At 37.9% G+C, this 27,435-nt stretch overlaps 1 protein-coding gene across 1 annotated transcript in view; it reads right to left on the minus strand.

Moving 5' to 3' along the window:
- GPC3 (glypican 3) overlaps nt 1-27,435 on the minus strand; it is a 454,243-nt gene that overhangs the window by 159,347 nt on the left and 267,461 nt on the right. Inside the window, exon 4 of the mRNA XM_005594608.4 lies at nt 4,936-5,069. Coding sequence (XP_005594665.1) covers nt 4,936-5,069 — 134 coding nt within the window. The remainder of the gene's footprint in view (nt 1-4,935; nt 5,070-27,435) is intronic.

The following is a 27,435-nucleotide window of genomic DNA, read 5'->3' on the forward strand; positions in this document are numbered from 1 at the left end:
TTTAGGGCAGAATGACTTGTACTAGATCCAGAACTCATTGATTCACTCAGGACATACTTTGTTGTTTTGTTCAGAGTGGGTGGGAGTAGGTATTGATTTTGGACTAGGGGAGCTGAGATTAGCTTTTGTTCTTTGCTTTCTAGGTCATTTACTAGTGTTACCTGATCCATTGCCCCTTTAGACCAAGTCAGAGGGGAAGTAGAGGAGGGGGAGCATAGGAAGGAGAGGGCTGGAATATGTAGATATAATTTCACAAGAGTGGAAGGACCGTGTGACTTTCTCACAGGTTAGCAGTTGGGCCAAAAGCTTGTTATATGTAGATGCAAGATGAACTATTCAACCATAGATTCAGCATTTGAACAATGGAAAAATATTGTCCATGTACTCAACCAAACAGTATATCGCATAAACATGGCAAGGGAAACAGTATCATAAGGGAAGCAGTGAAGTAGACATTTGGAAGGGCAAAGAAGGGAGAAGCTGACAACTGAGATGTGCCGAAAATATGAAAGTTAGAAGGGGCTGTGAAGATCTGATTTCTTCTCTTCTGATTGTACTAGTTGTGCATCTTGTTCTCCACTCACTGTTTTAAATCTGATGACAGATATTTTCAATACTTATCCCTTAAAGGAACACTGAGTCCCACACATAGACCACCAGTTGAGTATCAAATCGCCTTGAAATTGAACTAAGCTATTTCTAAGATTAGTTGTGTGTTGCAAACTACCCAGTTGGGGGCAGACAAAACAAACAGATGACTTCTGAATGCTACCAAAGGAATCCTGCATTTCATTGTGTGTTGTTATTTTAATAAGGCAAAGGGCTTTTCAACTCATAATCAGATTCAGACAGCTTGCTCACAACCTCCACAGACTGAATACTACAATAGGGTTCCTTTGCAATTATCATATTTTTAACAACAGAGGACGGAGCTTGGGCATGGGCATGAGGAGTGCTAGAGGCACATATATTTTTCTGGACAGTGTGAAATGCTGTGCAGAAAACATACTGAGAGATTTATAGAGGTGCTAACACTGCAAAAACAAACCCTCTTAATAACATCAGATTGCAGGGGGCAGTGCATTTAGCAAGAGATCATCTTAATTCCCACTTCTCCTCTCTCCCTAAGAGGGGTTACAATGCCTATTTGAGGGAGTTAAATAAAATCAGATACTCTCTTGTTGTTTTGTTTTCTTCTTCTGCCAGAGAATTCACAAAGAAAGGCTCCATCTCAGATTCTAATGCTTCAGTTTCAATACAAGTGAGTAACATCGTTAGGCATGCTCAAGCTCCCCACACCCAAAGAAGCTCTGCCTGACCATCATTTACTCAACTCTACAGGCTTTGTCAATTTTTCTTACTATCCTTTCTTTTCCTTGGAGGATGAATCTAGGCCACGTGTGGTGGCTCACGAGAATGGCTTTAACCTGGGAGGCATAGGTCACAGTAAACTGAGATCGTGCCACTGCACTCCAGCCTGGGTGACAGAGCGAGACTCAGTCTCAGAAATATATGTATATGAGGCCGGGCGCGGTGGCTCAAGCCTGTAATCCCAGCACTTTGGGAGGCCGAGACAGGCGGATCACGAGGTCAGGAGATCGAGACCATCCTGGCTAACATGATGAAACCCCGTCTCTACTAAAAAATACAAAATAACTAGCCGGGCGAGGTGGCGGGCCCCTGTAGTCCCAGCTACTCAGGAGGCTGAGGCAGGAGAATGGCGTAAACCCGGGAGGTGGAGCTTGCAGTGAGCTGAGATCCGGCCACTGCACTCCAGCCTGGGCGACAGAGCGAGACTCCATCTCAAAAAAAAAAAAGAAAGAAAGAAATATATGTATATGAATCTAAACAAAGTACCAAATCCGGTGGCCAGCCAAAACCTCATTTATCAATTTCTTCTTTCCCTGGAGGAATCAACACACATACAGCTGTCCCCACTAAGGCGAAAGGGAATGAGTTCCCCAGAGCCCAAGACAGAAGTCATAGCAACAGGCCTGGATAAACCTCCTACTTATAAATGTGTCTAGGTTGGCAGAGTAATCTCAAAATGGGACTGAGTGGGTGTGTTAATTTTGAAAAAGCTCCGCATGTGATTCGGCTACAAATTCATATACCACTTCCTCCATGAAGCCTCAAGGTTCTGTCTTTCCCTGTAGGCTGCCTCTGTACTCTGGACATTCTTTTGCTTTAGCACTTACAAAGCTGTTTTGGAATTATTTGTATTTAAGTCTATTTCCCATTAAACTGAGCTGGAGAGCATAGATTGTGTCTTTGTATTTTCAGTGCCTAGTATACATTTTGGTATTAACAAGTGTTTACTAAATTTTTGCTGAATTGAATAAAGATACCCCCCACTCACACACACATATAGAGTAAGTCCTCACTTAATGTCATTTATAGGTTCTTGGTGAAACAATGTACAACAGGTTTTTGAATAACGTGGTTTCATTCAACATCGTTTTGTTATAGTGGTGATGAGGAAAAAATTGGTTTTGTTATATGCCGTTTTGCTTAAAATTGCAGTTTCCAAGAACTTACAGACATAGTTAAGTGAGGATTTTCTATGTATCTATCTATCTAGCTATGTATCTATCTACCTATCTATCATCTTCACTTCAGTCAAATATGGAAGGGGTTGCCACTAGTTAAAGGTCAATGCCTTAGATGAACTGAAGTTTATTCCTCAGGTGGTTCAGTCCAAGAGTAAATGCAATGGAGAAAAATGGACAAAGGACAGGCAGGTGCAAAAGAGGGCCTTAATATATGGCCTAAAAGACAAAAATTTTCCAAAGAACCCCTAAGCTATAGGAAAATGGCTCTCAAACATTTTGATGTTGGGAGCCCTGAAGTAGTTTTAAAATACGTCCACAAACTCCTTGATTCTCCTCCCTTCAAGAGGTGGAGCTTAATTTCCTCCCTCTCCTTGAGCATGGATTAGAACTAGTGGCTCACTGACTGGGTGCAGTGGCTCACGCCTGTAATCCCAGCACTTTGGGAGGCTGAGGCAGGTGGATCACCTGAGGTCAGGAGTTTGAGACCAGCCTGGCCAGCATGGTGAAACCCTGTCTCTACTAAAAATATAAAAATTAGCCAGGCGTGGTGGTGGGCGCCTGTAATCCCAGCTACTCAGGAGGCTGAGGCAGGAGAATTGCTTGAACCCAGGAGGCAGAGGTTGTGGTGAGCTGAAATGGCGCCATTGCATTCCAGCCTGGGTGACACAGCAAGACTCTGTCTCAAAAAACAAAACAAAACAAAAAACCACAAAGAATTAGTGGCTTACTTCTAACAAATCAAATATGCCAAAATTGATGATGTGTCACTTCAAAGACTAGGCCATAAAAGACACTATAACTTTCTCCTTGCTGTCTTCCATGGATCACTTATTGTGGTGTAGCCAGCTGCCATGTCCTAAGGCCATTCACGTGGTCCATATGGTGAGGAACTGAGACCTCCTTCCAACAACCAGCACTAATTTGTTACACTTGTAAGTGAGCCACTTTGGAAGTTGGTCCTCTAGACTCCATCGACATTTTGAATGACTGCAGCCTCAGGATCCCAAAGAGCTTTTGTTTATATTATATATATTTATTGATATTTACTGTTTTAGAATTTTTTTTAATTTAAAATTTATTATTAATTTGAAACTAGCAATTATGGGCCCATTACATGTTAACATAAATATTAATAACATTTTATGATAATAGTGAGAAAAATGGTATCATTTTTCATTTTTGCAAGCTGTCTCTACTGTCTGGCTTGATAGGGGATAGGTAGATTCTCCTATTGACTTCTGCATTTAATATGTTGTAATAAATTGTTTTGGTTGAAGTATATGAACAATATCCAGTTTCACACAAATATGTAATTAGCAAAAGGAACATCTCATAGGTGCCCTGAAAGTGTCACTGGGACTCCCAGAAGTCCTGGAATCACATTTTAAAATAGCTGCTACAGGGAAACTAGGAATCCATCAGATTGGAAGTCAACAAAAGAGAAGAAATGAGGACTTTCCAAAATGTTTCAGTAGGGGAACTCTGTTAAGTTGCATTACTGCCTTCTTTCATCCTAAATTGTATCAGATCACGCTAAGAATTACCATCTCAGAAACCCCTATAGGAAAATGAGAGGAATGGAATAGTTTAACCCAAATCTGGGATGTTACATAATTCCTTTCTTTATTTTCTATCTATAGGCCAATCTCACCTAACCCCCTCAAGGTTAATAGGAACAACTCATGTCTAGCTATTCTTGAGCCAGTGGTAGGGCTGGCTATATGTGCAGTCTTTTCAGGTAGGGCAGTTCTTCTAGAGTTGTATTGGGCTTTTGATCCAATTTCTACCCCTTTATTGTAATCAAAAAAATAGAATGGGGATAGAGGGAACCTGGATCAGGGGAGAATGGATGAAGAGAACAAGAAACAAACCTGGATTTTGTCCCTTGACTGTTGTTTTAAGAACCAGGAACCAGATCCTTCATTTTATCATTTTTAAAAGAGTGCGTAAAGTGTGCAGTGTCTGTGTGTGTGTGTGTGTGTGTATACACATGAATGTGTCTCACCAGCTTCTCTCTGGTGAATTTACCTCTGACTCACTGTTAATAATGGGAAAAGCTACAAAGCAAGCCAACAAATTGTGAGGCAAGATTGTAAGCAGAAACTATTTTGCTTAATCAATTAAAGATCTTGAATAGGGAAGTCCTTTCCACACATATTGCTGTACTAGATATTTATGAACAGTAAATTTACATTTAACTATGGCTTGGATATAATACTATATCTTTTTTAAAACATTGACAGATGATAAAATTTAATTAATCAAGCACTCTACTCAGAAGAACTAAATAACATGTATTTAAGAAGTTTCACTCTAGTGGTTTTTGACCTTAAAATACAATTGCTAATTGTATGCTGGAATAAAGAAAAAAGAAACCTCTCACCTTCTTCGGCTGGATAAGGTTTCTTCATGTTCTACATGAGCAACTTTTAATACTTTCTTGTCAATAAACAGATCTTCAGGATAATAAGCAGATCTATATTGGCGTTGTTGAGAATGGGCACATAACTTGCCAATCTGAAAAAAGAAATGCAATATAATTATATGATACTTGTGCAGATATGATAGTAGAAACAAATTCTGAAAGGCACTTCAATTTCTTCCCCCAATTTTAAATAGCAGAACAAAGCTATGACTAGAGTCAAAAAAGGTGATAAGCTTGTAAGGCAACGAACCATTGGTGGAAAGAAGGCTGGAGACTGAGAATGGGGACCCCATTCTGAATACAGCCTATTCAGAGATTTCCTAAGATATAAAAATGGCTTTTTTTTCTATAGTGAAGTATACATTTGAGAGGACCGCCAACACAGGCCTCATGCTATTCATACCTTTTAATGGCATTTGGTATTAATACATATGAAGAAGTTCACAAAAGGGAATTGCAAAATTTAGGAAGAACTGGTGCAGAAGATGAGGGTTGTGTAGCCAGTTAATAGAAGAGCTGCCTCCCAAGCACAGAGTGCTCCCAATTTCTATGAGTATTTTGATATAAGACCCAAGCTAAGGTACTCTGATAAAAAGTGTGGTTGCTCATCTGGCTTTCCTAAAAATGCCCAAGGGAAGAAGGCAAGTCAACCAATCAGTAGCCAGTGACAGGCAGCTCACACCTGTAATTCCAACACTTTGGGAGGCTGAGGCAAGAGGATCACTTGTGGTCAGGAGTTCAAGGCCAGCCTGGGCAACACAGCAAGACCCAGTCTCTGCAAAAAGTAAAAACTTAGCCAGGCATGGTGGTGTACACCTGTAGTCCCAGCTACTCAGGAGGCTGAGGTAGGAGGATCGTTTGAGCCCAGGAGGTCAAGGCTGCAGTGAGCCATGATTGTGCCACTGCACTCCAGCCTGAGTAATAGAAGGAGATCCTGTTTCTAATAAATAAATAAATAAGCAAGCGTAATCACCTATGAATCATATATCATTAAATAAGCTCAGGATTAAAAGTATTTTAAAAACATAATTGCTCAAGAGTCTCCCTTTCTTCCTTCCTCCCTGTCTCCTTCTTTCCTCCCTTCTTCCCTCCCTTTCTTCCTTCCATCTTTTCTCATTCATTCATTCAAAAATATTTATTGGATATCTCTCTCTAAAGCTGACCTCTTTTATACTCATATAGCAATACTTTTTAAAAAATGGTATAATCTTTCTTACTTAGCTCCATTCTACTTGATTTTTTTGGTTTAATTATTACTAGATTTGCTACTTTTTTCACGTTCAAGCAAAAGCCTAAATGAACTTCCATATAAAGAAATATGAATATTAACATTCTTATATATCTCCCTTGTGCCAGACACTATGCCAACGATTATCATCCCCATTTTAGAGATGAGGAAATTGAGGCTTAGGGAGTTAGGTGACTTGCATGAGGCAAATAAACAGCGGACTGATTTGTCTGACTTAGAACCCATTTGTCTGATTTCAAAGTTTATGTGGTATTGCCTTCCTAGCAGATAATGCTTGACCTTCCAGTGGCTTACATTGTACATTGTAGAAAAATATAAAGAATTACCGGTGCTCAAAAACATAGCCACCCAACGTAGCCAAGGTAAATATATAGACTGTAAACTTCAGGAAAAATATTAGAAATATTTGGCAAGGAGAAGGGTTGTATGTTTGTCACTTTTGTATTTCCACGCTATACAGACTGGATTTTGTGCACTGTTAGGTGAATTAATTGAAGCGAATTGAAAGAATCTTCTATTATCAGCCTCAGCTCAGCACTCTACTTATAAGCCATGGGCTCTGTGTGGTAATCCCAGCTTCTGGATTTCTCAAGATGGTCCTGACAGCATTTACTAAGTTACCTATTTATACAGCTTTGGAAGGCTTTTCATATAAATACATTATTGAATTAGAAAAAAAATCTAGAATCAGAGTAGCATCACCTTCATTTATAAAAGATAGCATCTATAGTTTGATATTCAGATGAGCTATACTCAATGGTTTATCTTAATGGGAATAAAACAAAAGCCGAAGACACTTAAAGACATTCAATTTAGCTTTGGAATGCATGATACTGAATTTTTCAGATGTGCTTATGTAATGCTATGTGACTTGGGCTAATATTAATTTCAAACAAAGTGTATGCATTCCATGAATATGCCTTAACTAGTAGCAGTCTGGTAGGGTGCTTTAGGTCAGGGCCTACCTAGCTGGACTGGAGAGTTAAGTTCCATTCACTTTCAAAGCATATAATGCAGATGCCAAATAAATGAGGGCAGACTATGTATTACCACTTTCTATCTGAAGACATATACATGTTTACTTTGTGAAAATGCAGGTGAAATTTCATGGAACAAAACCTTGATGTTTGTTCCATTAATGTCTATTATTCTGTGAACAAACATTCATGTGAGAACTTATTTCACTAGGATCAAAGTATTCTTGGCACATTCAGGAGCACAGTACACTTTCTCTTGACCTACACCTGTTCCCAATCCAGCACCAAAATCAAATCTTTCACACATCTTTCACAGTAACTTGTCTACTTGCAACCCACAGCTGTGAAATCTCCTTCCCCATTGAAAGTCAGCCCTTTGTATCAGTGAATAGTATCTGGTCCACAGCAAGACTTTAAAGTTTTTGACCCCCTCCCCCCACTCGCCAGCTCCAACCTACTGGAAAGGGGTGCAGCTGAGGCAAAAGTAGGAAGGTTAAGAATAAATGATAATGTCGCCACTCTGCAATCTGACCTTTCTTCCCAAGCCACCCAATGTGGTATTATCAAGCCAGCTTTCCAAGGCTCTGTGTGGGGTAAGGGGCAAACAATGGTGTCCTGCCAATAACCCTACTCCTCCATCTGAAATGTGCCATATCTTATCAGACAGGCTGCATTTTCTTCCACAAATCTACCATGAAGCAAATTCTTCTCATATACAAAGCATTTGTCAAATATATTCCCTCCTTTGGGCCCTTCTCCCTACATCTTTCACCTCCACACTATGTGAGCTATAGGTGAATATTATGAGCTTATTTTGAGAAGTGGACACTAAAAGAAAACATAACTTACAAAGAGATGCAGCATTCACATTAAAGAAGTCCTTTCAGCTTCACACTAGGGAAATGTCAGGCTATGCTGGGAGACTTGAGTCTTATTCTTCAGCAGCCCCTATGAAGAAGTCAGCCTCTCAAGTGGCATTTTAGAAATCAGTATCCTGCCCAAAAATTTTAGGCTCTTAAATAAGAAGTGCAATCCAATTTCCTTTCACTGACTAATGTATCTAGTCAAGGATGCTGCTACCTTTAAATTTGGTTAGTTGGAGGGAATTTATTGGATAGGTGAGTGTCTCTATCAAAAGACTGGAGTATAAAACCTTTTTGTTTTCCATAGACCGTGATTCCTAAAGGTGTTTTTTATTTATGTGCCAGACTTATGACAAGGAAAGCAATAGTGTTCTGCAGGGTTACAAGTCCTGAAACATAAGAAGAAGGCAGGGCCTCTGACCATATCCAGGCCAGGAAGATAATTTTTTTTTTTTTTTTTTTTGAAACAGAGTCTTGCTCTGTCGTCCATGCTGGAGTGCAGTGGTGCGACCTCAGCTCACTGCAAGCTCCACCTCCCGGGTTCACGCCATTCTCCTGCCTCAGCCTCCCGAGTAGCTGGGACTATAGGCACCCACCACCGTGCCCAGCTAATTTTTTGTATTTTTAGTAGAGATGGGGTTCACTGTGTTAGCCAGGATGGTCTCGATTTCCTGATCTCGTGATCCACCTGCCTGGGCCTCCCAAAGTGTTGGGATTACAGGCGTGAGCCACCATGCCCGGCCAGGAAGACATTTTAGTAACCTTAGCATCATTCTTTTCTGCCAGGATCCAGAAGCACCATCCTTGCACCTACATAAGGAAAATACACTGCTGGGACCCAGCAAGGTATAGATCAGGGGTGTCCAATCTTTTGTCTTCCCTGGGCCACATTGGAAGAAGAAGAATTGTCTTGGGCCACACATAAAATAAACTAACACTAACGATAGCTGATGAGCTAGAAAAAAAAATCACCAAAAAATATCATAATGTTTTAAGAAAGTTTATGAATTTATGTTGGGCCACATTCAAAGCCATCTTGGGCTGCATGCAGCCTGCAAGCTGCAGGTTGGACAAGCATGGTCTAGATCATGCAGAGCCCAGTAGGCTGGGCATCAAGAAACCTGGCCTACCACCCCACTTTCACCTCTCACCCACACCAGGACTTCACTGTGACCTGGTCCCATAGCTTCACTCTACCTGTAACTCTAGCCCTATACATAGGAGGAAGATAGGATATTTGAAGTGCCGTATTTTCTTCTCAGTTTCCTTGAAAAAAAAAAAAGGTGAAAATTACTTTCTGAATGGAGTATGTTATTGCAGGGCAGGGAAAATTTTATTTTCTTGACCTATGCCTGAGGCACCTCTAATAAAAGACAAATTAAAAAGGGAAATCCATACAAATATGTTTAATATAAGTTTTACGTCACACAAGATCCTTTAGAAAGGAAGACCCAAAGAAATGGTGAAAGCTGTGGATTTTTATGCTAAGTTTGTTAAGGAAATGGAGAGTAGTGAATTGTGATTGGACAAAGAGGTTATAACTGAATGGTAATAAACTGGGGGAAACTTAGCCAGGGCAGTTTCTTCAGATTTTTCTTTGTGTCCCTGTAACTTTGGAGGTAAAGATGTTTCTTTCTTCTGGGTATAGGGTGGGTACCTCTCACATGACGGTCTTATGACATACTTCAGAAGAGGGTCAGTTAGGTTTTATGACCTGCTTCAGGGGAGAAGGGTGAGGGGAACGTGAGAGTGACTTTCTTGTTTTGGGGGTTTTCTTAAATGCAAAGGTGCCATATTTTGGGGTGGTGTGTCCTGAATCCCATTATTACCAAAGACTCTGAAATCATGCAAAAATTTGGTCTGATATAATTCACTCCTATACCTTATAATGAACATGTCAAGAAATGCAGCTACTCCATTGGTTAAAATCTAACTGTCATTCTCAGGCCCCTATTCACTGTTGGTTCTGGGAACTCTCAAGTGACAAAAAAATTCAGACTTGATCTTTTACTCCAGATGACTGAACAGAGAAAGAAAGCCTATATCGAAAGCTTCTCAACAATACCAACACTTCACGTTTCTTACACAATACCCTATTCCAACCTAGTGCTTCATAGATAACTTCTACATCCATTCTCCATTCTCTTCACTCAGTCCTACCAACAATGCTGTGAGGTATACAGAGCAGGTATTACTTATTTATTTATTTTTTTGGGACAGGGTCTTGCTCTGTTGCCCAGGCTGGAGTGCCATGGTGTGGTCATGGCTCACTGCAGCCTTGATCTCCCCAGGCTCAGGTAATCCTCCCATTTAAGCCTCCTGAGCAGCTGGGACTACAGGCACACACCACCATGCCTAGATAATGTAGCTAGACACGGGCTCTCACCATGTTGCCCAGACTGGTCTTGAACTCCTGGACTCAAGTGATCTGCCCACCTTGGTCTCCCAAAGCGCTGGGATTACACAGAATGGGTATAATTAGCCCCATTTTTAGATATAAGGAAACTGAAGCTCACAAAAATTGGGGAACTTAAAAGCAAGGTCACAATGTTAGTAAATGGTAGAGCTGGGACTTGAATGCTGGTCTGTCTGACTCTAAAACCTATGTTTCTGTTTTTGATTTTCCCGTGTCATGGATTTCTGTCACTGGCATAGGCTCTGGGGCTTCCCAGTATTGGGTGTGGCCCAGGTCTGTGGTTATGTGGACACCTTACCTATAATTAGAGGATAGTAATAATGATGAAAAATCCTCTAAACATATTCCAAGAAATGGCTAAAGTTGTTCAACAGAAAACTGACATTCAATTTTAACTTAGGTTTCAGGTAGTATTTCAAGTGGCAGTAAGCCAATAGTGGGATGATTTAAATTCTTTGGTCTGCCAAGTAAGAGTCAATTAGTAACCATACAAAAGCACTGCATGTCAAATTCTATGGAAGAGGAGGCTCCCAAGTAGGTCTAGCCTGCCACTTGCTGCCTGCAGGATGTCCCTTGACCCTGGCTCCAGAATTCAGATTATTGGGTCAACTACAAAATCTTTGGTAATTCCTACATTTAAAAAAATTCTGATGTTTAACCATCTGATCTTTGGCAAAGTTGACTCCCTATTCAATAAACAGTGCTAGGATAAATGGCTAGCCATATGCAAAAGATTGAAACTGGACACCTATCTTTCACCATATATAAAAATTAACTCAAGATGGATAGATTAAAGACTTAAATGTTAGACTTCAAACTATAAAAATCCTAGAAGAAAACCAAAGAAATACACTTCTTTTTTTTTTTTTTTTTTTTTTTTTTTTTTTTTTTTGAGACAGAGTCTCACTCTGGAGTGCAGTGGCACAATCTCAGCTCACAGCAAGCTCCGCCTCCTGGGTTCATGCCATTCTCCTGCCTCAGCCTCCCGAGTAGCTGGGACTACAGGTGCCTGCCACCATGCCCAGCTAATTTTTTGTATTTTTAGTAGAGACAGGGTTTCACCGTGTTAGCCAGGATGGTCTTGATCTCCTGACCTTGTGATTCGCCCGCCTCGGCCTCCCAAAGTGCTGGGATTACAGGCGTGAGCCACCGCACCCGGCCTGGAAATACACTTCTTGATATCACCCTTGGCAAAGCATTTATGGCTAAATCCTCAAAAGCAATTGCAACAAAACCAAAAATTGACAAGTGGAACCTAATTAAACTAAAGAGCTTCTGCACAGTAAGAGAAACTATTAAGGGAGTAAACAGACAACCTACAGAATGGGAGAAAATATTTGCAAACTATGCATCTGACAAAAGCCTAATATCCAGAATCTATAAGGAACTTAAATAAATCAACAAGAAAAAACAAATAGCCCCATTAAAAAGTGGGCAAAGGACATGAACGGACACTCCTTAAAAGAAGACATACAAGTGGCCAATTGGCGGGGCGCGGTGGCTCAAGCCTGTAAGCTCAAGCCTCCCGGGAGGCGGAGCTTACAGTGAGCTGAGATCCGGCCACTGCACTCCAGGCACTCCAGCCTGGGCGACAGAGCGAGACTCCGTCTCAAAAAAAAAAAAAAAAAAAAAAGAAGACATACAAGTGGCCAATAAAGATATGAAAAAAATGCTTATCATCACTAATCATCAGAGAAATGCAAATCAAAATCACAATGAGATATCATCTCACAGAATTTAGAATGGCTTTTGTTAAATAGTCTCAAAACAACAGATGCTGGTGAGGATGCAGAGAGAAGGGAACATTTACACATTGCTGGTGGGAGTGTAAATTAGTCCAGCCACTGCGGAGGGGAGTTTGGAGATTCCTCAAAGAACTAAGAGGTGAACTACCATTTGATTCAACAATACCATTACTGGGTATATAGCCAAAGGAAAACAAATCATTCTACCAAAAAGACACCTGCACCCATATGTTCATCACAGCACTATTCACAATAGCAAAGACACGCAATCAACCCAGGTGCTCATCAACAGCAGACTGGATAAAAAAAATGTTGTACATATACACTATGGAATACTACTCAGCCACAAACAAGCATGAAATATTGCTCCTTGCAGCAACATGGATGCAGTTGGAGACTATTTTCTTAAGCAAAGTAATGCCGGGACAGAAAATCAAATACCACATGTTCTCACTTATTAGTGGGAGCTTAATGTTAAATACACATGGACATAAAGATGGGAATCACAGACACTGGGAACTACAAGAGGGGAGAGGGAGGAAAAGGGACATGGGCTAAAAAACTATCTATTGGGTACTATGCTCACTACCTGGGTGATGGGACCATCCATACCCCAAACCTCAGCATCACGCAATATGCCCATATGACAAACCTGCACATGTACTCCCTGAATCCAAAAAAAAAAAAAAAAAAGGTTATTTGAAACTGTGATGTTTTTATGTTTCTGAAACATATATTTAATATTTTGTAGGAGAATCCTGTCCTTATGTAACACCAGTGTAATTAAAATATCCAAAGGGAGAAAACCCAGATCAATATTCTGGGTTTAACAACCTGGAGAGATTCAGCAAGGTGAGGACCTAGTATGCACTGTGTTTAGTAAATTTAAATGATTGATAATGATGACATGAGTCACTTCAGTGGAGAAGTTCTGAAAATAAGAATCATAAGATGTAGAATATATGGAGATTAAGCAAATACATGGAAAGCATAGACAGTTGTTTTACATAAAGGTTATGTCATGTGTCTTATTAAGTATAATTAATATAATTAATCGTGTGTTAGTAATTTTCAGAGATAATTTTTAATGGGGGGGGCAGAGTTTATGCTGCAGCACATTAGCTCTTTTGGTTGACGTACTCTTTTTTTTAATTGAATGTTTTAAGACCCAATATACATAAAATAAAATGCATCCCTGAATTGTGGTTTGATGAGATTTGTAAATGTATACACATGTGTAAACACTACCTCATAATGCATAAAATATTGTCATAATTTTATAGTGACTGACATTTTAATCACTACAGATGAGATTTGTCTTTTTTAGGATTAGATTGATAACAGAAAGAAAGAACAGAAATATAGAAAATAAATATGGATAGATTCAGTATTTACATATTTGTTTCTGCTTTTTTGCTCAGGATAATTTTTTCTTTGAGGAACTCTATGTTGGTGGTTTACCATAGTTTGTTCTTTTAATTGTTGAATAAGTATACCAAATATGTTTACACATTTGGGTAGTTTCCACATTTTTGCTTTTGTGAATAAAGCTGCACTGTTTACTCAAATCTTGTCGTTTCATTTTCAAATATGTTTTGTAAATACTCCCTCCCAGTATCTGGTTTTTCCCTTTTCTTAGTGATGCCTTTTGCACAGAACACTTTTTAAAAAATTTTGATGAACTTGATTTTATCTATTTTTGCAGCTTTATGATTGATGCTGTTTTCCATCCAAAGAAGTCTTTCCATATGGCAATGTCACAGACATATTTTCTTCAGAACTGTTACCGTTTGTACATTTATGATGAGGTATTTAACCCATTCTGTGTTAATTTTTGTATATTGTGTGATGTAAAGATTGCTGTTTTCACGGCCTAGTTGATGGGATCATTGGGACCCGAAGCTTCAGTGTCGTACAATATACCCATGTAACAAATCTGCAAGTGTACCCTCTGATCTGTAATAAAAGCTGAAAATATTTAAAAAAGAAATAAAATAAATTGATCTTAAATAAAATTTGTACATGGCTAGATATTACCTGTTGATTTCCCTTTCACTGACATTTCTACTTCATTTCACAGTGCTTAAATCATATGACCTGTTGGATTTCTACTTTCACAAAGTTAATGACATGTTTAGGCCTAATGCTTTTCCTTTAAATATTTTTCTCTGGTATTTAAAAATAATGTGTATGCTCTGTTTATCTGTCATGAATGCTATCCATTTGTTTATCTGATTAACTTGTCAAACTTTCCAAATTATTTAACACTCAAGAAATAATGATTATGTTTTTCCAAATATTTATCAGATTATTTCAGTACAATTTGTTAAGATCATTCCTCATTTAGTTACTTCAATTTTTTATTTCTTTAAATTTAATTGGCCATATTTTGGATCTATTTCTGAACTCCATTCTGTTTATTTAAATGTTTGTGCTTATGCAAATATATCATTCTCTTAATTGAAGTGTTATTATAATGTCTTGAATTCAGTTAATGAAAGTTCATTCAACTTAGAAAAAAAAGTGCTTTTCTGAGAAATGTTGCCAAATACCGTTTAAATTTAGTCTTGGATCATTGATGGATTCATCAGAACCCTAAAGAATTAAAACTAAAACTTCCTCTGGGAGTTATGCAATTTAAATATCAACTCTGATCTAGTTGTCTAGTTTGGATGAATATTACCTGTGGCATTTGCTTTGTGGTACCTTGGGGCTGAAGGTGGAGTTGGGTGGGAATTTCATAGTTTTCCAGTTAAAATAAAATGATGAATTTCAGTTCATTCTCTTGAATCATCTATCATACCACTATACAATTTCATTTAATTAAATCTTCAAAGTTTAAAAACAATATATACATTGAAATTATGTGATATACAACATAAACTTTTTAATAGTAGCAACCGTGCCCATTTAACAATTCTACAGGTATAATAAAAATGCTAATATATGTTAATGTTTAGTCTGTGGTTAATGTTTTGTCTTGTTAATTTCCCCAGGGCTTTTATTACTGATTTAAATCTGCCACACTACTCAACTGATTGCACTGCTTCCACAAACTGCATGGAGGTAGCTCAAATGAATACTGATTAACAGAAATGAACAAACATTTGGCTAAGCAAACCATTCTTATTATAGGCTTGTAATCATTACATACATTTTCTTACAATGAGATGGGCATGGCAGGCATTTTCCTCTCACTTTTCCTACAGAAAATATGCATATGAGCATTAAATTAATTTATAACCTTGTACTTCAGGAAGAACATCATTATTAATTAACTATTGATTGATCTGATATAGAGCACAGAGGATAATGAACAGACCTGGTGACAATGTAAGCGTTTTTTTCTTTCCTCACCTTTCAGACATTTTGCTGTGACTCATTGTTAATTTCTTGACCATTAAGATAAAAGCTCACTAATAATCTGTAATGTATTAAGAATCAAGCAATTTTAAGAAATCAAGTGCTATTATTTGAACATTTCATACAAGTTAGTTCTTGAAGTAAATTGGAATCCAAAAAAGGGACAAATGTCCTACAGATCAGCCTGCTGCTAAGTTGAACTACAGCACGGTATTATCGTGAAAGGAACACACAATTTGGAGTCAGGATACCTGGGGCCCAGTGTCAGTTCATCCTCTTACCATTTCAATAACCCTAGACAAGTCATTTACTTTCCTTGAAACTCAGCCTCCTCATCTGCAAAATGGAGATAATTAAAATGCCTGCTGGACCTGGCTGTAATGTGAAGATCAAATGAAACAATGGTTGAAAGTGTAATGTCTCCCCCAACCAGATAGAAATTTGACTCATTCTTAAGTGGGGACTACTTCCTTCTGCAGCCTGCTTTGTGTCATAATCCTGGCTCAGCTGGTCAGGAACATGGGTAGCTATATGTCCCTGAAAGGGAAGCACATGGAAATTGCTCAAGTCTGGCAGTCACACAATTGGGTCCAGTCTGATCTGGAATATCTGGAATATTCTCTTCTCTTCTTCTAATATCAAATTACCAATAGGTGGTACATGAGTTTGGCTGTTTATGCTGTGTCTCATACCCACATGCTTGTGTCTGAGGGGCTGAATGCTGTAGGGAAGGGAGACAGGTTTTAAATGCTCCTTATGTAGAAGAGACTTACATTTTGCTAATTTATATCTGCCACAAACGGAGTCTGAGCTGAAAGCAGAATCCTGCATGTGTGCCTAACACTTCTTATGCATTACCAATCCCTTTGCAGCACCAGGAGTCCATGACATTATTATTTAACCACGTGAAACCATCAATGTGCAGGTTAAAAGAGAACTTTGTGTAGTAAATCAACTCAATACTGATTTCAAATACCACTCCCCCAAATATACTCATCTCCTTGTGTCCTTTGTCCCAGTGAAAAGGAATTACCTCCTATTCAATTGCTCAAGCCAGAAGAAACCAAAGAATTTCTGGTGATTTCTCCCTCTCTCTAACTTCTCTACATCCAGACACGAAGTCTTGTTTATTGCCTCTTATAAATAACCTTTCAATTTGTGAACTTTTCTCTATCTTTAGGTCTAGGATTCCATCAACTGTCTCTTAGAGCAGTGCTTCTCAAACTTTAATGTGTATACAAATCACCTGAAAATCTTATTCACAGAGTTTCATCTTCAACAGATCTGGGGTGAAGTCTGAGATGATTAGCAAGGCCCTAGCATAGTGGTTCTCAAAGTGTGGTCCTAAAACAAGCAGCATCAATACCATCTGGGCACTTGTTAGAAATGCACATTTTGGGGCCAGACTTTGACCTACTGAATCAGAAATCCTGGGAGCAGAGCCCAGCTTTTAACAAGCCCTCCAGGGGGTTCTGATGCATACAAGTTGGAGAACCACTGCCACATAGACCATCCCAACAGCCTCTTAATTGGTCTCCAAAGCTCCAGTTTTGACCTCCTCCAATCCATTCTTTCCAGTTCTCTGAGACCTCTTGGGAGGTCCTAAAAGGCAAACCTATTTTCATAATAATACTAAGACTTTATTTGTCCTTTTTACTCTTATTCTCTCACAAGTACACAGAGGAAATTTCAAGAGGCAACATGATGTAAAATATCATCACTGCTCTGAAATATGTATTTGTGCATTCTAGAATGTTCTAAGGGAGCAAGTAAAAATACATGCATTTTCAGAGTTTAACTTATACTCAGAACTTAGTGCTCTTACTGGCTATTTAGGTTATGCATACCATAATCTTTGTAACCTTCTTATCATTTAATAAATTGTTATTTGGAAATCTAGAAGTTTTGTATCTATGTGAAAATATATGAAGTGAACATACTTTGTAGTCTTATTTTGCAATAACACTTTAAAATATTTTTTGAAGAATATAAATTTTAAATTTTTTCTACAACTTACTGGACATATTATACAATAAGATACAATTTATTTGCAACATGTTTTTCTGATATTTAAGAATGGATGACTGGCTTTGAAAAAGGAGATTAGAAGACTTACTTCACCAACCCACAGCAGCAATTTCTACATCTAAAACTGATAAAAACATGTCAAAACAACTTATCACAGGGTTCTGGCTCATGGAAGAGAGGGATCTACTCTGTAGATTACAATTGTAATTAAGAAACAAAAATGCAACAAAAGCTGTCTTTTCTTTGACCTTATAGACATGCATAATTTATTTTATTTTTCTGATGCAAAAGAACATTTTGGAATAGGATATTAGAGTGTAAGTTAAATTATAGAGTCATCTTGAAATTAATTATTTGGAGTTTAAAGAAAATGAAATTAAACATTCAAAGTAAATGTTATGAGCTCTTTAAAAGTCAAAAGTGTTTATTATGGCTTTTCCAAATAGAAATGAAAAATGCACTGAAACATACTATAGGGTAAGTTACTGCATTATATTAGCTGTAGAAGTACACACAATAGTGAAAAAACTAATAAATCCCTGTAGAGGCTGGCGCAATGGCTCACACTTGTAATCCTAGCATTTTGGGAGGCCAAGACGGGAGGATCACTTGAGGTCAGGAGTTTGAAACCAGCCTGGCCAACATGGTGAAACCCCGTCTCTACTAAAAAAAAATTAAAATAAAAATAAAAATAAAAATTAGCCAGGCTTGGTGGCAGGCACCTGTAATCCCAGCTACTTGGGAGGCTGAGGCAGGAGAATTGCTTGAACCCAGGAGACGGAGGTTATAGTGAGCCGAGATCACACCACTGTACTCCAGCCTGGGGAAAAGAGTGAGACGCCCTCTCAAAAAAAAATAAAAATAAAAAATAAAAAAATAAACCCCTGTAGAGTTGACATTACTGAATGCCTGCTGGGTGAAAAGTCATAGAAAAAATCATGCCACTCTCCAAGGATGGAGAAACAAACTCATCAAATAAAAGGTTTACCCACAAACATAAAGCCCTCTTTAGTTAATGTCTCTTCTACAGAATGTGTTTTTGCCTTATAAATGGACAAATCTACAGATTTGGGGTGGAATTGCTGTTTTGCTTATATTCATCCAGTATTAAGCACTAACTAATCATTGAAGAAGATCTATTATGTGAAAGCTTTGGGGGAAAAAAAAAAACATGAGTGGTGTTGAAATATTCAAAGTGTTAAATAACATTGTTAAAATTAATGGTTTTACCTTAAACAAATGTGATGACATTTGCACTGACGCAAAAGCTATGGTGGGTAAAACTGCTTGCACCTTATCATGAGTCAGGGTAGTGACACCAAACTGCAATAGTAGTCATTGTAGTTTTCACTGCCAAGCACACACATTTTTTAAAAAGCTAGTTTCACTTAAGAATGTACTTGAAGAGGCAGTAAAAGTTAATTTTATCAAATCTTGACCCTTGACTACATGTCTTTTTTGATATTATGTGTGATGAAATGGGAAGTATACATAAAGTACTTCTGGTATATACTAAAGTATGATGGTCATCTAGAGGAAAAGCACAAGTGTGATTGACTTGTGAGATGAACTAAACACTTTTTAAATGCAACACTATTTTTACTTGAAAGAAAAACTGACAGACGAACTCTTATTCAAACTCAAGTATTTTGTAGGCATTTTCTTGGAAATGAACAAAACAAGCCTGTTACTTCAAGGAAAACAACTGACAGTGTGCATAGCCAATGACAGAATTTGCACTTTCAGGCAAAAATTAGAATTTGGGAAAACTTGTTATCTTCCACTATGAAACTTGACAGCTTCCCAATACCTAAAGGCTTTTCTGATGAGAACAGTGGTGACACTAATGAATATGAGTTTTGATGTTATACAACGAAGTGTGTTAATATTTGGAAAATCTGCATAAGTCAGTGAGCCAAAAGTTTTCAAATGACCAAGGCATCATGATGCAAAAATCACACAATGACTAATAATTCACCCAAAGTGTAAGATAGATTTTAACATAACAGAAAATGAAAAGTCAATTGATATGTTTGCAGCTTCCATATTGTAACTAACCTTTAAGAAACTATCACTTGCCAACTTCTTGTATAGTATCAGAGAAAATATCCCTAATTGTCAAAAAAGGGTATTAGGACACAGTTCTTCTTCCAACTGTATATATTTGCGAGACCAAATTTTCCTCAGTCAAACCAGATTGAGTGCAGAAGAAGATATGAGAATTCAGCTGTCTACCATTAAGGAAAAAATTAAAGAGATTTGCAAAAATGTAAAACAATGCTATTCTTCCCACTAAAGTATTTTATTTTGGAAAGCATATCTTGAAAAAATATATGAGTGTCTGATTCCTTTATTATTAACTTTAAATGAATTAGTAAGTAAATACTTTTAATATTCCCAGTTTTAATGTCTAATACAGCAAATAACAATAGATATAACTCCATCGACATCTCTTTGGGGTCCTGTATAGCTTTTAAGAATGTAAAGAGTCCTGGTACCACAATCTCTGCTCTACGTTAACATCCAAAATAATCTGAAAATAATAATTTATAAGTAAACTATAAATTAAATTATGTATAAATAAATAAAATGGCATTTATGAATAACATATTAATTCATCACCTACTATGTGCTGGACAGTATTTTAAGCGCTCCTCCATAAAAGCAATGAGAAAATTGGCAAAAACGTTCAGGACCAACTTCTTTGGGGCTTTAGAATTTAATAAAAGTATTTTCAGCAATCTGAGAAGCATTTATTCAAGAAAATGGCTGAATGTCGGTAGGAACAGTGAGCATTGTAGCATTTTAACTTTCCTATTCTCATTCCTCTTCTCCAGCTCTGAAGTACTTTTGAAAACTAGCAGCCCACATTCATGGTGAAATCTAGCATCCTGGTGCCACCGGAGGGAGCAGAATGGGGTTTGTGATGGTTAATATTGAGTGTCAACTTGATTAGATTGAAGGGTGCAAAGTATTGTTCCTGGGTGTGTCTGTGAGGGTGTTGCCAAGGGAGATTAACATTTGAGTCAGTGGACTGGGAGAGGCAGACACAACCTCAATCTCGGTGGGCACCATTTAATCAGTTGTCAGTGTGACTAGAATAAAGCAGGCAGAAGAATGTGGAAGGACTAGACTAGCTGAGTCTTCTGGCCTTCATCTTTCTCCTGTGCTGGATGCTTCCTGCCCTCGAACATCAGACTCCAAGTTCTTCAGCTTTTGGACTCTTGGACTTAACACCAGTGGTTTGCCAGGGGCTCTTAAGCCTTTGGCCACAGACTGAAGGCTGCACTGTCAGCTTCCCTACTTTTGAGGTTTTGGGACTTGGACTGGCTTCCTTGCTCCTCAGCTTGCAGATAGCCTATTGTTGGACTTTACCTTGTGATTGTGTGAGTCAATACTCCTTAATAAACTCCCTTTCATATATACATCTATCCTATTAGTTCTGTCCCTCTAGAGAACCCTGACAGGTTGGAGTTCTTTCAAAGCTACACTCAGTAAACTGTAATTATTTGACTTGTCTGATGGTTACCTAAAATACCCCATTTGCAAGGCTGTTTTTAGTTGAACTGATATTGAGCTCACCTGTGCAAAAGCCTGTTCCTTGGGGACATTTACTGAACTCAATTAGAGGTAATTATTTAACTTTGTAGCTGCCTGAAGCAAGGGGACAATAGTTAAAGCAAATAATAGGCTAACCAAAAAATTTACAGGAAAATCTGGGTAATGAGATGTCCATAAGTGCTATAAAAGCTGCATATTCCTGGGGATCTAGTAGGTTGCACTCAAGCATAAGGCTGTGTGCATGCCCAAGTCTATACTCATACTCAAGAAAGATCTGAGAAGGCCCTATTCCCTACCTTTGACTGACCTTGAGGTTCTGTGCAAGGAAATGAAGGCTAAGGCAGGGTCTTCAACTGCTAGGCTGAATGTTAAAGGTGTGCCCAGCATACACAAAGAGTACTTCAGCAAAGACTGAGAGATTTACTGGTTCCAGAAAGTTAAGAAAAACACTGTTCAATCATTAACTCACTACCACTAAGCTAACGGAACAAATACTTCAACGGCTATACATGACAAAGAATACAGACTTTACAGAATTGGTTGAGAAAAGTTACAAAGAAATAAGAACTACCACCACAATAACAAACACTAACAACAACACCTGAGGATAGGGGAGAATCTGATTTCCAGAGACACTACATTATGTTCTTTAAATATCTAGTTTTTGACAAAAAAATTACAAGAGATGTAAAGAAATAAGAAAGCATGGCCCATCCACAGGAAAAAAAAATCAATCAACAGACACTATCTCTCAGAAAGCCCAGATATGGGCTGTATTAGACAAAAAACTTTAAATTAGCCATTTTAAATATGTTCAAACACTTAAAAGAAACAATGCCTAAAGAACTAAAAGATGGTAGGAGAATGATACCTTGATAGGCAAAAAGATAGAAATTACTTTTCTTTTTCCTTAAGAAGAACCAAACAGAAATTCTGGAATTGAGAAGTGTAATAACTGAAATTAAAAGTTCATTAATGGGGCTTAGCAGGAAATTTGAGCATGCAAAAGAAAAAAATAATCACAATTGAAGATAGATCAATTTAAATTTTCCTATCTGAGGAAGACAAAGAAAAAAGAATTAAGAAAAATAAGTAGCACCTCAGAATCCCGTGGAACACCAGTAAGTGTACCAACACACATATAATGGAAGTTTCAGAGAGAGAAGAAAGAAAAGAGCAGAAAGAGTACTTCAAGAAATAATGGCTAAAAGCTTCCCAAATTTGATGCAAAACACTAATCCACACATCCAAGAAACTCAGTGAATTCCAAGTAGATACATAATAATCAAAATGTCAAAAGACAAAGATAATCCTGAAAGCAACAAGAGAGAAGTAATTCATTGCATTCAAAAGGCCCTCAATAAGATTAACAGTTGCTTTGTTTTTCTTGTTTTTTAACTTTTTGAGACAATACCTTGCTCTGTCACCCAGGCTAGAGGGCAGTGGTGTGATCTCAACTCACTGCAACCTCTCCCTCCAGGGTTGAAGCGATTCTTGTGCCTCAGCCTCACGAGTAGCTGAAATTACAAGGCACACACCACCAAGATTGGCTAATTTTTGTATTTTTGGTAGAGACAGGGTTTCACCATGTTGGCCAGGCTGGTCTCAAACTCCTGGCATCAAGTGATCCACCCACCTCAGCCTCCCAAAATGCTGGGATTATAAATGTGAGCCACCGCACCTGGCTATAGTTGCTTTCTCTTTGGAAAGTAGAAATACAAGAAGGCAATGGGATTAAGGGAGGAGACCACCCCTCATATTGTCTTATGACCAATTTCTGCCTCCAAAGAAAGAAGAAGTAAATACTAAAAGGCAGAAATGAAATACACAAGCAGATAACCCGGTGCCACACCCTGAGCCTGGTAGTTAAAGATCGACTGCTGACCTAACTGGTTATGTTATCTATAGATTACAGACAAAGAGACTGCTGACCTAACTGGTTATGTTATCTATAGATTACAGACAAAGATCGACTGCTGACCTAACTGGTTATGTTATCTATAGATTACAGACATTGTATAGAAAAGCACTGTGAAAATCCCTGTCCTGTTCTGTTCCATTCTAATTACTGGTGCATGCAGCCCCCAGTCACGTACCCTCTCCTTCCTCAATTGATCACGACCCTCTCACGTGGACCCCCTTAGAGTTGTGAGCCCTTAAAAGGGACAGGAATTGCTCACTCAGGGAGCTTGGTTGTTGGAGACGTGAGTCTTGCCGAAGCTCCCAGCTGAATAAAGCCCTTCCTTCTTTAACCTGGTGTCTGAGGGATTTCGTCTGTGGCTTGTCCTGCTACAGGATGATATATTCAAAGCACTGAAAGGAAAAAACCATCACCCAAGAACTCTATGATCATCAGAAGTATACATGAAAAATGAAAGTGAAAATAAGGCATTCCCAGATAAAGAAAAATTGAGAGAGCTTATCACTAGCAAATATATACCACAAGGAACACTAGAAGGAGTCCTTCAATATGCATCCTGTAACTTAATTCACATAAAGAAATAAGGCTGAGGTGGTAGGATTGCTTGATCCCAGGAGGTGGAGGCTGCAGTGAGCCATGATTGTGCCACTGTCCTCCAGCCTGGGCAACAGAGTGAGACCCTGTCTCTAGAAAATAAGAAAAAGAAAGAAGAAACATCCACAGAGTTTACTATATAGGTTTATATGGAAAACAGTGTAAACATATTTTTGGTTATAACTCTTTTTTCCACCTATCTGATTTAAAACGCAACTGCATAAGCAATAATTATAAATCTGTGTTGATCAGAGTACAATGTTTGAAAATGTAATTTGAACGACAGTAACAGCACAAGAAGGGGGACGGGAATTAAGCTTTATAGAAAAAAAGGGATTTACATGCTATTAAAATCAAGTTGGTATTAATCCAAATTAGATTGTTACAAAATGTTAGTTGCAATTTCCAGGGCAACCCCTAAGAAAATAACTTTAAAAATATGGTTAAAAATGACAGGAGAATAAAACCATTACACTAGAAAATAATTGTTTAACACAAAAGAAGGCAATACTGGACAAACCAAGAAACAAGACGTAAGGCATTTAGAAATCAAGTAGAAAATGACAGATATAAATCTTACCTTATTTCATTACTTATTCATTATTACTTGTTTTATTACATTAAATACAAATGGATTGAACACTATAATCAGAAGGCAGGGATAGGCAAAATAGATTTAAACCAACATGGTGCAAGTCTATGCTGTCTGCAAGCGACACACTTTAGATTCAAAGACACAAATATGTTGAAAGCAAAGGATAGAAAAAGATATACAAACTAGAATCAATAGACACTGAGAGTGGTTCTACTAATGTTGGGGAAAATACCAGACTTTGAGACAAAAATTGTTACTAGAGACAAAGAAAGACATTTTATAATGATAAATGTGTCAATTGATCAGGAAGATAGAATAATTATAAACACATAGGTATATGAGCCCAAAATATGTGAAGTAAAGCTACCAGAATTGAAGGGAGAAATAGATCATACAAAAACAATACTTGGAGTCTCCAATTCCCCACTTTCAATAATGGATAGTTCATACAACTAGGCAGAATATAAAGGAAATGGAAGATTTGAACAACACTATAAGCCAACTAGATCAAACAGACATCTATACAACACTCAATACAACAGTGGTAAAACACAATTCTCTACTACACGTGGAACGTTCTTCAGTACAGGATACATGTTGGGCCACAAAACAAGTCTCAATAAATTTAAAATGTTTGAAATCATATATTTTCTGATCACAATTGAATAAAATTAGAAAACAATAACAGAAGGAAATTTGGTAGATTCACGAATATGTGGAAATTAAACATACACACTCCTAAATAACCAATGGGCCAAAGATGAAATGATCAGGGAAATTAGAAAACCATATGAGATAAATGAAAATAAAAACACAACTTAACAAAAATTACCATAGGTAGAGAAGGCAGTGCTTAGAAATTTATAGCTGTAAATGCCTATATTAAAGAAAAGGACTTTAAACAAAATAAATAAATGGGACCTAATTAAACTAAAAAGCTTCTGTATAGCAAAATAAATAATTAGCAGAATAAATAGACAACCCACAGAGTGGGAGAAAATATTTGCAAACTCTGCATTCAACAAAGGACTAACATCCGAATCTACAAGGAACTCGAATCAGAAAGAAAAAACAAATAGTCCCATCAAAAGGTGGGCAAAGGACATGAATAGACAATTCTCAAAAGAAGACAAACAAATGGCTGACAAACATATGAAAAAAATGTTCAACATTACATCAGAGAAATGCAAATTAAAACCACAATGAGATACCACCTTACTCCTGCAAGAATGGCCATAATTTAAAAATAAAAAAAAATAATAGATGTTGGTGTGGATGTGGTGAAAAGGGAACACTTCTACGCTGCTGGTGGGAATGTAAACTAGTACAGCCACTATGGAAAACAGTATGGAGATTCCTTACAGAACTAAAAGTAGAACTACCATTTGATCCAGCAATCCCACTACTGGGTATCTACCCAATATATAAAAAGAACACTTGCACACACATGTTTATAGCAGCATAATTTGCAATTGCAAAAAAATGGAACCAACCTAAATGTCTGATATGGTTTGGCTGTGTCCCCACCGAAATCTTATCTTGAATTCCCACATGTTGTGGGAGAGCCCTGGTGGGAGGTAATCGAATCATGGTGGCAAGTCTTTCCCATGCCGTTCTCTCGATAGTGAATAAGTCTCATGAGATCTGATGGTTTTATAAAGAGGAGTTCTTCTGTACAAGTTCTCTCTCTTTGCCTGCTATCATCCATGTAAGATGTGACTTGCTCCTCCTTTCCTTCTGCCATGATTGTGAGGCTTCTCCAGCCACATGGAACTGTAAGTCCATTAAACCTCTTTCTTTTGTAAATTGCCCAGTCTTGGGTATGTCTTTATCAGCAGCGTGAAAACAAACTAATACAATGCTCATCAACTAACAGGTGGATAAAGAAAATATGATATATATACACCATGGAATACTATTCAGCCATATAAAGAAACAAAATAATGACATTTGCAGCAAGTTGGATGGAAGTAAAGACCATTATTCTAAGTGAAGTAACTCAGGAATGGAAAACCAAACATCATATGTTCTCACTTATAAGTGGGAGCTAAGCTATGAGGATGCAAAGATAAGAATGATATAATGGACTTTGGGGACTCAGGGGGAAGGGTGAGAGGAGGGTGAGGAATAAAATACTACACATTGGGTACAGTGTACACTGCTCAGGTGATGGATGCACCAAAATCTCACAAATCACCACTAAAGAACTTCTCCATGTAACCAAAAACCATCTGTTCCCCAGAAACTATTGAAATAAAAAAAATTTTAATAATGAGAAGGAAGATCCCAAATCAGTAACTTTTCTACCTTAAGAAACTAGAAAAAGAACAGCAAAGTAAACACCCAAACCAAGCAGACAGAAATATAAATACTAAAATGGAAATAACTGAAATAGAGAATAGAAAAACATTAGAGAAAATGAATAAAACTAAAAGCTGGTTCTTTGAAAAGATCAACAAAAATGATAAACCTTTAGCTAGATTGATAAAGAAAAAAGAAATCACTAAAATCAGGAATGAGAGGACACTACTAGTAACCTCGCAGAAATTAAAAAAAAAAAAAATGACCATAAGAGAATACTATGAACAACTTTACACCAAAAAGTAGATAACTTTAATGAAATGGACAAATTCCTAGAAAGACTCAAGAAGAAATAGAAAATGAATAGATCCATAAATAAAGAGGCTGAATTATTAATTTAAAAAGCCCAGGTCCAGAGGCTTGACTGGTGAGTTTTACCAAACATTCAAAGAATTAACACCAATCTGCCAGGTACGGTGGCTCACGGCTTTAATCCCAGCACTTTAGGAGGCCGAGGCGGGTGGATCACGAGGTCAGGAGATCGAGACCATCCTGGCTAACATGGTGAAACCCTGTCTCTACTAAAAATACAAAAAATTAGCCAGCGTGGTGGCAGGTGCCTGTAGTCCCAGCTACTCGGGAGGCTGAGGCAGGAGAATGGCGTGAACCCAGAAGGCAGAGCTTGCAGTCAGCCGAGGTCGCACCACTGCACTACAGCCTGGGTGACAGAGCGAGACTCCGTCTCAAAAACAAAAAAACAAAAACAAAAAAAAAACAAAAAAAAACCCACCAATCCTAAAATAGAAAAGGTAGAATACTTCCCAACCCATTCTCTGAGGCCAGTA

This window comes from Macaca fascicularis, chromosome X, assembly GCF_037993035.2.
Source record: "Macaca fascicularis isolate 582-1 chromosome X, T2T-MFA8v1.1".
Lineage (NCBI taxonomy): Eukaryota > Metazoa > Chordata > Mammalia > Primates > Cercopithecidae > Macaca > Macaca fascicularis.